Source organism: Gadus macrocephalus, chromosome 1 (assembly GCF_031168955.1).
Source record: "Gadus macrocephalus chromosome 1, ASM3116895v1".
NCBI classification, from domain to species: Eukaryota; Metazoa; Chordata; class Actinopteri; order Gadiformes; family Gadidae; genus Gadus; species Gadus macrocephalus.
The window spans coordinates 17,021,530-17,031,429 of NC_082382.1; the positions used below are offsets into that span (position 1 = coordinate 17,021,530).

The following is a 9,900-nucleotide window of genomic DNA, read 5'->3' on the forward strand; positions in this document are numbered from 1 at the left end:
ATAAGGGCATTCAGACTGGAAAACAGGTACAAAAATTACCTGTTTACAGCTTCTTACTGTATGCACCCCATATCAGCACTTTTGATACCCCTTCCTGTGACATTTTACAGTAGGTTACATGTGTTTTGTTCTGCATAGGATTGAGGGTCGAGTACAACGAGGAGGAAGGGCTCCCATTTTCACACCACTGCAGGAGAGGGAGATTGTGAATATGGTTTTGGCAAATAATGCCATCAGGCTTCGTGAAATCCAGGCCAAAATTATTGAAGACCAAATTATTTTTCAGAACGTGAATCAGGTCTCTGTCCACCATAGCTCGTATCCTGAAGGCACATCAGGTACAAATGAAACAGATGTACCGAGTGCCTTTTGAGAGGAACTCGGAGAGGGTCAAACAGCTGCGGCATGAGTATGTGGAGGTATGTATTGTTCACTTTAGCACTCTGATGTTGCATACTGCACACATAACCTTTTTTTACATGTAAATGTGCTGTACACTAAATCTATGCTGAACTACACAATCTTGTCTCACTGTATTTTAGAGAGTCTTACAAATGGATGCTGAGGCCATTCAGCATGAGTACATCTACATAGACGAGGCGGGGTTAAACCTCTCAAAGGGCAGAAGGAGGGGAAGAAATGTAATTGGCCAGAGGGCAATTATTAGTGTCCCGGGGCAACGTGGGGGTAACATCACCCTTTGCGCGGCAATCACCCAGAATGGGGTCCTCCACCGCCATGCCAACATGGGTCCGTATAAAACCCCTCACATCCTTGCATTTTTAGACAGATTATACAACCTCACAATCAATAACATACAGATCCAATACATTGTCACCTGGGACAATGTTTCATTCCACCGCTCTGCTCTGGTTCGGAACTGGTTTATACAGCACCCAAATTTCACAGTCCTTTTCCTGCCACCATATTCACCATTTCTTAACCCAATTGAAGAATTTTTCTCGGCATGGCGGTGGAAGGTTTACGATCTGCACCCCCTGGCTCGGGTAGCCCTTGTTCAGGCCATGGAGGAGGCCTGTGACCAGGTTGAGGCCACAGCCATACAGGGGTGGATAAGGCATGCACGGCGATTCTCTGGCCATATCCAGCTAGGAGAAGAGACCAACAATAGCAATTTATGTGCTGTGTTTTCTTTTTTTTTGGGGGGGGGGGGGTTCTTTTTTTGTTCATGTTATGTTCATGAAAACTGGGAAATGTTTTTTTTGTTGGCTTGTTGCCTTGAGCATATGGAAAAAAATAAATAACATTGTCAACAGCATTAGTCTTGTGTCCTGTGTGGTTTCTACAGTAATGCATACAAGTGTGTTTAGTGTTAACTGTGTGTATTGTTTTGCAAAAAGTGTGCGCAGACATTGTGTTTACAGTTGTGCAAATCCGAGCAATGTTTTGCAAATTCACTGTGTGCTTCACCCATACTACTCTATGCACTTAGAAGCAGAATTAGCCGAAAGTGTTTAAGGTTTTCAACAGCAGAGTGTAACTGGTGCAAACAGAATTAAGTCATATGCAACGTGTGTGTTTCATATGGTAAAAGAATATGGTTTTGATAAGTTAGTGTATAGTTTTTACAAGAGTGGTTCATTTTGCAAAGGAGCTAAGGTGTTTTGCTAATTGGGTTTGTGATTGTGCTATTCGTGTGTTGGATTTTGCTAAACAAAACAAAACAATCAAAATTGTGTTTATTGTATTGTAAAAAACTGTAAGCGGTACACAGTAAGTGATGCCTTTATCATCACCAAGCCGTGGTGATTCTGTCACAGGCGAGGAAAAGGCAACAGTCCCAGGCTGCGTTTCATTAGTCGTTCATGCCCTCGGGGGATTCCCCGCCACCATCATTACTGTCATTTATTTGAAAAAAAATGGTGAAATCAACCCTGAGATCTTCTGTGCAGAAGGAGCGAGTCAACAACGATGGTCACTCCAGGTGTATATCACCCACAATGCATTGCAGAAGTGCATTAGTTGCAAGAACATACATTCATGGTTTGTTGGCGTTAATGTATGTAAAATGATTTATCAACAAAGAAAAATATTAATACATTGTGCAAGGTACGTTTTTATGCAATGTCAACATCTCTGAATAGAAGTGTAAGTATACAAAAATCCTTTTTAATTTTCAATTAATTTGTCCAAAGGTTAAGCTTTTCTAGCTCTTTGTATGAGTCTGCTGGTATTCCTGGTGATTTTTAAAATGCAGTATAACGCTAAGCCTCAAACTGGCGGAATATCCATTATGGTTTGGGCGAGAGAGGACAAGGGCGGGTGGATTCAACGGGCCTACGTGCGACGCGTGCTGTAACGTTAAACCAGGGTTAAGGTTAAGGGTAAGTGAATAAGTGGAGTTACTAAATAAAATACAGCCTCGTTCTAGAATTAATTGCGTGTGAGGCGGCATGAGGTTTCTTCTGCTAGCGTTGCCCCTAAATCAACCGCAAACGGACAGACTTCACAGAGGGGACACCGTTTGGGTCTCCGGGGCTGTCAAAAACAAACTTACCGCTCCACGCAATAGGTGTCGCCAAAGAGAACGAAACCTATCCTCGAGATTGCCAGTTGAACTGGCTATTCAATGTTACTCAGAACTTCACGTAGGCTGCCTTTCATTACTTGGGTGAATAATACAGAGATAATTGAATGTTTAAATAATGTGTGTCGTAGAGGGTCATGTCAAGAGCAGGATTGCATGGTTTAATATCACAGGATGAACATTACAACCTGAGTGGGTTTATTAAACCCTTTGACCTTTGGAAAAAACTTGCAAACAGCGTAAATAGCATGATAATATTATTATAGATAATAATATTATCTATAATAATATTCTTGTACATCATCTATGTTTTAATAGGAAACAGTTTTAATAGCAAACGGTTTTCTGCACACCAGTACCGTGTTTTCACCTTGTGGTCTGAGGGAGATAAAAATGTATCAAAGAAAAAAAGAACAGCAGAGTCGGTCCTGGTGGACTCTCTGTGCTTCCTTTCGAACCGCATTACCTCAGAGCCCCAATCGCAGAAGGCGTTGCTCCTTCAGCCCTTACACAATTCAATTAGGAACATTAAGCATTCCCTGACGGAGCAGCCTTTCATTACAGACTGCCATCACAGTTTAAGACCTCCCTCGGATCCGCTGCCCCAAAGACACACTCCAACACAGAACGAAAAGTCAAGAAAAAAGATTCTCTCAGGAATAAAAGACAAAAAGGTATTACAAACATCAGAACGTTGCATGTGTTTCACCCACCCCCCCCCCCCCAACTTCTGTCGTCTTTATTTCCCAGTGTGGGCTTAATGGGAGCTAGGCGATGGAAATCCACCTGAGAGGAAAGTATCAGTGATGTCCCCCATTTGTGGCTCAATCAGGCCAAAGGTAAACGCTGCCATGTGTAAGCATTGTCTTGCCTGTGTGCTTTGTAGCCACAACAGGCTGCCCTTGTTTATGGCAAAACACACTGGCACACTCACGTACCACCCTGGGTGCGGCGGTGAACAAGATTTACCTGTAAACAGCACTGCCATCAGGGGGAGACCGAGTGGTCCCAGTCAGGAAACCATACAATCCCATTCAGCCAAACACACAGACTGTTTTAACCAACATTATGGAACATGATGTATATGTAATAATGAAACCTTTAATAAAATGACATTGCTTAACCCCTTTGGCGGTCACATAATGAAGTGATTATGTGTTTGAAGGTCTCCAGTCCACACTCGGATAAACATGATAAAAAGGGTTAAAAATACATCGGCATGTGAGCCTGTTTATTACGAATACCGTTAAGAGCACCAACTGATGAAATTATTTTATTAACACTGTATTTTTCGAAACTGAGTGAGATTAGAAAATAATCAACATCCAGTGTTTCCTCGTGGCATCTGTTTGACATAGAAAAATGTGCATTCATCTTTGAAACCAAGGAAAAAGTACATTTTTAATGCAAATAGATTAATTGCTGATCCATTGCACACCCAAATAGCTCCTTTTGTCTTTGTCTAGGCCCATATACCGGACCACTGTCCGTTAACCTTTACCCTAATGACATCTGCGTCATCTCAACATAGCAATTTTAAACCTGAATTTAAAATTCACCCGGAAGGATCATCGGTCGATAAAAAGGCAATTAATTTGAGTAGCAACTACAGTCTCAAAAATGTGATTGTCCTGGGGTTTAGTCGGTTAAATAAATAAAGGTATGCCGTAGTAAAGATTGTCATATACCATGTCTATTCGATACATTAAAGAAACAAAAGCTAAACTACTTTAAACAGCAAAGTATGGCAGTGTAAGAAAACAGGATAACTAAGCTAAACTATGCCCAACTCTTCTTGTTCTTGCTATGTCATGAGTTGTAAATGGTAAGGAAGATTACTTTTATGCATTGAGTCTTATTGCATCCAACTTACGAAAACCTTCTGTAATTGATTTAGGTTTCGTCCAGACTCTTGCCCTGACATGTCCTTCTTCATATCAATGTGTCTCTATGGAGGCAAAGCATTTGCTCTACTCTACATCGTTGCACTGCACCTCAATTGCTGAGGAAGTATATTGAGCAAAACAAGTGATAACAAGTAAAAAACATATTCTTAAAAGGGGACAATTCAGAATGTCCGCAATAAAATAAAATAAAATCAGATGGTATAAATAATATCAGCTTTGTTTTCGGTAGGTTGCCCCTTCAGCCATTATTCTTCAAAGAACATAGTGTTTCATAGTCAGCTGAATACCTCTTTATCTTTAGTAGCACTGATGATCATATGAACAAATGGCATGTTTGTTTTGTTCAATAAAAAAGGCAAATATAGTTTTTATTTTCGGCCTCGTCTCGGGCACATCAGAGGCTACAGATCAGCCGCAGTCTTGCAGCACTTCTCCGATACATTTCGCTCTATGAACTCTGAGGTCTCCTCTAGGATCTGCCCGGGGATGTGGAAGTCAGCTGGCATATTCTGCTCGGTCGCCGTGTCCGGAGGGCCTTCGCTCGCGGGCTCCTGCGGGCTGCTTCTGCCCTGCGAGTCGTCGCAGTGTGCCAGATTGCAGCCTGTGCCCTGGAGGAACTGCAGGAAGTTCTCCTCGATCGAGGCCTCGCGGCTGGGCAGCTGCTCGGCCTCGCTCAGGCTGGCCCTCTTGAACAGGCAGGCCAGGTGCCGCCCCAGCTCCTGGCGGATCTGTCGGTTCAGGCAGCCGTAGAAGAAGGGGTTGGAGGTGAAGCAGAAATAGCCCATCCACGTGACCACGCCCTCAAGCCGGGCCAGAGAGGCCGGCGAGCTGGACACCAGCGCCGAGTACAGGTGGAAGGAGAAGTACGGCAGCCAGCAGAAGAGGAACTGCCCCCCCACCGCCACCAGGACCACGGCCGCCTTCCCCCCGCCGAAGTTCCTGTGCGGGGTGCTGCGAGCACCGGCCCCGCCCAGGCTGACGGCCAGCGTGGAGTGGCTGCTGACGGAGTCGGAGCGCTGGGGCCGCGGGGTGTCCATCCAGGTGGGGAGGGGCCCCTGCTGCATGGCCGCCACCCGGGCCACCTTGAACATGTTGCAGTAGACCACCAGGATGACCAGCACGGGACACAGGAAGTAGATGCAGGTGAAGAAGACCATGAACAGCAGCCGCGTGGTCCCGCCGCCCGCCCAATGCAGGGAGCAGTGCCTGTGTCCCGAGCCGAGGCCCGCCGGGTGCCCCGCCCTCCGGTCCCCCTGGAGCAGCCAGCCCAGCAGCGGCAGCGCCGACATGACAAGGGCTTTGACCCAGACGGCCACCAGCACCGTGGACACCACGCCGGCGGTCATCCTCGCCGCGTGGCGCATGGGGTGCACGATGTAGTAGTAGCGCTCCACGTTGATGGCGGAGATGGTGAGGATGGCGGCGCTCACCAGACACACGCTCAGGCAGAGGTAGCTCCGGCACAGCGCCTCGTCGGCCAGCGCCTCGTCCGACAGCATGCCCAGGGGCATCAGCACCAGCGCGGCCAGCAGGTCCACCAGACACAGGTGGAACACAAAGGCAAACTTGCGCAGCTGCGGCGTCTTGGTGATGACGGCCATCACGGCCAGGTTCCCCACGACGGCCAGCGCCACCATGAGGAGCATGGCCACCAGCGCCAGGGCGCGGCCGGGGTCCACCCCGGCCGGGGGACCCCTGCTGGGGAGGGTCACGTTGGAGACGTTGGGGTGGAGCTGGTCGGGGCTCCATGAGGCGTTCCACAAGGCGCTGGTCGAGGCCGAGTGCTCCATGAGAGGACAGGACGAGGAGGAGAGAGGCCGCTGACGTTCAGGGGCCCATCTCCCATCCTCCCCTGCCGTAGGGTGTCGCGGAGGAGCTCAGGGAGTGCGTGCGTGTGTCATGGCAGTTGTAGCATTTCACACCAGGGCGGGGGCTGATGTCGGTGTGTGGTTTTACAGAGAAGTCAACACCAATTCCTTGGATTGGATTGGATGCAACATGCTGGCATCCTCTTCAATTGGAGACAGGTAACCTGGAACAGAGAAAGTACGGCTAGATTTGGTTCGATTAGGAAACCTTGATATTTGCTCGTCCCGTCAACGTTCAAGAACTTGAAGCAAATGCACATTCGTCTTCAATAGTCCTACAGAGATCTCTTGTGAAAACTTCACCGAAGTCCTTAATTAGCTCTTTGTTATTCTGTGGCCCACTGTGAAACTTGGTTGATATATATCGAAGTATGCTAGACCGACATCATGTGCTCTTTATTCAATGCCGGGCCTGGTCTTTATTTGCTGCATTTTTTGACATCTGCATCTTCAGATGTGTGTTTTCAGGACAGCCAGTGCCCCTAGGGGGAAGCTAAAAGCACCATATGCCCTGCTGAACACTGACTGGGAGCCAAGCGATGAGGGAAAATCAGCTGGGGATGTTCTACCACGGAGAGAGCTTTTATGTATTTTAAACCAATACCAGGACTTTAACATCGTTCTCAACCATCCCAAATGTTCCCTATGAATCTTCCACAGGATTCCACTGATAGTTGTATGCACAATAACCAAAGGATAGCACAGGAAAAAAAATCTAAAAACTTAAAATAGTATCATTCCTTCATGAGGCTTTTTGAGTCAGAAGAAAACCAGTGGCAGAGATCCATTGTGTACATTAGGTTACCCTCTGAGGCCGGTATGTAAAGAAGGGCCTTCAGGGCTGAGCTCTGGGGGAGGACTTCTTGTATTGTACATATGCTTTCCAAAGAGCGTTTTTTTCCAAAGAACAACCACGAGGAGGCCTCGCACTTTGTTTACTGTCACAACCTCACCTGGACACAACCCCACACACTGCCCCAGCCGCCGCAGCCAGCAGTACATTTCCACGCGCCACACACCTGCATTCCCAAGTTTTTCCATTCATCAAGGATGACAGCAGACGACAAGGATATATGTGGCTGCAGTGAGTCTAGTTTTTTTTCCCCCTTCGGAAACGGTGCGAGCGCGTACTTGTTCGGACAGTCACCTTAACCCACTTGAGGACCCCAGAGGATGCGTCTCTTCAATGATGGAGTCACAGTTGTGGGTTGAAAGAACCCCTCCCCAGAGACCCCTGGCCACTGTCAGTACTGTCTAGTTTAGGTACTGATACATTCTCAGGTTTAGGGTTAGTCTGAGATTGGTCTCGTCAGCAATCATATCATCAGCATATGAAAAGATATCTGGGAATAAGAGTAATCGTAAAAATAGTAATAATAATATCAATAACAATAACGACTTATAATATTAATATTATAAGAAATAATGACATAACAATAATCATTACTCACGCCAAGCTGTCAATTAAGTCCACAGAAGAATCCCGTTGGCCACCGGTGGGAGACCATATGACTATCAGCCCTATCTTATGCACATGACTCTGTGTTTACTAGGAAAAGAGAATTAGCCTGTTGTTCGAATGTCTTTCATTGCGGTGCACCTTTTCCCCGGGCAGCCAACGAGGACGGACCTCTTGCACTGTGTGCTACTCACAGTGTGTCCTATAACAACGCAAGGCCGAGGGAACGACTAACCCTAACCCATAACAAAAAGACCATTGTCATTAAGATGAGGCACAACCTCTCACCGTAGTTGACTATTCCCTGTGCTACCATATGCCGATGATATAACCCTTTGCTTTTAGAGAGCGAATAACCACATTCCCGTCATACATTTCACACCCTGCTAACTTTTCACCAATCCATCAAACATGGCTAAGTGATTTCTGCTCTGCTCCTGAATCCGTCTGACTCTGGCTCACCCCGGTATGTGGGTGAAGACAGGCCAATGATAAAGAGGGACTTACCCTGTTTTGGTGTGGGGTTGCTGCTTTCTCACCGGCCAGGGTTGACAGTCTGCTGGAGTGGCACTGTTATGCTCTCTCTCTCTCTCTGTCTCTTGCACTCTCCCTCTCCCTCTCTCTCTCTATCTCTCTTGCTCTCTCTCCCACACACACAGTCTCAGACACACCACGTCACAGAGAGAGAGAGAGAGAGAGAGAGAGAGAGAGAGAGAGAGAGAGAGAGAGAGAGAGAGAGAGAGAGAGAGAGAAAGAGAGAGAGAGAGAAAGAGAGAGAGACAGAGAGAACTAAAGGGAGAGACGTTCCTGTGTCTCCTCCTCACCTGGCCCTTTCATCTCTTCATCAGCTCCCCCCCCGCACCCCCTACCCACCTCTATCCCCCACACTCATCTCTTCCCATGTCTACCAGTACACACAGACACACACACAGTCGCACATCTCTTCCAGCCCAGTCCTCAATGCAGGTGGCCGAGCGCAGACCAAATCAAATAGAAAGAAGAGACGAGAGCTCCCTGCCTTCCGAGCCTACCGATGCACAGAAAACACACTCACACACACACACACACACACACACACACACACACACACACACACACACACACACACACACACACACACACACAAACCTACGTACACACAGACACACAGACACACACACATGGATGCACCCAGGCACAAACCAAACACACATGCACTCTTGTCACTTACTCACACACACACTCACACACACAAACACACACACCTACACGCACACGCGTGTGCTGGCTCCGGTATGCGCTCAGGGCTAATGCAGAGCAGCGGCGAGCAGACAGCAGGCGCGGGGAGGCAGGCAGCAGCCAGGCTGGATGCCGTCTACTGGGTCTTAGTGCCTCACAGCCCCTGGGCCACTGGAGGAGTGGAGGAGGATCACTCTCGCTCTCCGTCAACCCCTCTCCCTGTCGTTGGGTCTCAGTCGTTCTAGGTCTCTCTGTGTCTCTCTCCCTCTCTTTCTCTCTAGCTCTCTCGCTCTCTTTTCTTTCTGCTCATCCTTTCCTCAATGTGCTTTACCGCTACTCTGGGTTCAGGTCAGAAAATACTAACAATTTGTATTCAAGAAATACCCATTATAGTGGAAATGTGCTCCTTGTATCTATGTATGTGTGAATGGACTGGTGAAATCATCAGTTTTAACATCAAATTTGAAGAAGCACTTATATGGTGATTTCACTAGGAGAGGGAGTTGTATGCAAAAAAGCAACTTCATACAATGTGGCTTTATGTTTTGTGAAGAACCACAACACTGCTCATCAAAGTTCTACAGAGGCAGATATTGTGTCATCATACTTCGCACTCATTAAGATCCAGCAACACATGTGAGAATTTGTCACATTTTAGATAACATTTGACTACAAACTAATACAAACAGTGAATAGTGAAATTAATTCTTGAAAATGTGTTTACCTTAAATTGTGATTTAAAAACGCGTGCTTTTGGAAGATGCATGATTTATAAGAACAGCAAACATTTGTCAGATGACATAAGGCCTATTTACTGAGATACTGCAAGAGTTGAACAGTTTCACACTGACACAGTTGATCCAGATGAGTGTGTGAAGGAGACATGGCCGTCCATCATCC

The 9,900-nt window shown here is 46.9% G+C and overlaps 1 protein-coding gene and 1 long non-coding RNA gene across 2 annotated transcripts; both read right to left on the reverse strand.

The window, feature by feature from the left end:
- Positions 1 to 2,857: 2,857 nt before the first annotated feature.
- LOC132456225 (uncharacterized) lies at positions 2,858 to 3,269 on the reverse strand. Its single transcript, XR_009525400.1, has 2 exons — positions 3,173 to 3,269; positions 2,858 to 3,133 (listed from the first exon to the last, which is right to left on the reverse strand). It is a non-coding gene; the product is annotated as an uncharacterized LOC132456225 (long non-coding RNA).
- A 366-nt stretch (positions 3,270 to 3,635) lies between these two features.
- Positions 3,636 to 9,183, reverse strand: gpr61 (G protein-coupled receptor 61). Its single transcript, XM_060050428.1, has 2 exons — positions 8,290 to 9,183; positions 3,636 to 6,487 (listed from the first exon to the last, which is right to left on the reverse strand). Exon 2 carries the CDS (start codon positions 6,243 to 6,245, stop codon positions 4,857 to 4,859), a length of 1,389 nt encoding a protein of 462 aa, XP_059906411.1. The 5' UTR covers positions 6,246 to 6,487; positions 8,290 to 9,183; the 3' UTR covers positions 3,636 to 4,856.
- Between the last annotated feature and the right edge of the window lie 717 nt (positions 9,184 to 9,900).

Bases quoted from the DNA above. Each gene is read 5' to 3' on its own strand.
- gpr61 (XM_060050428.1), bottom strand. From the start codon at position 6,245: ATGGAGCACTCGGCCTCGACCAGCGCCTTGTGGAACGCCTCATGGAGC.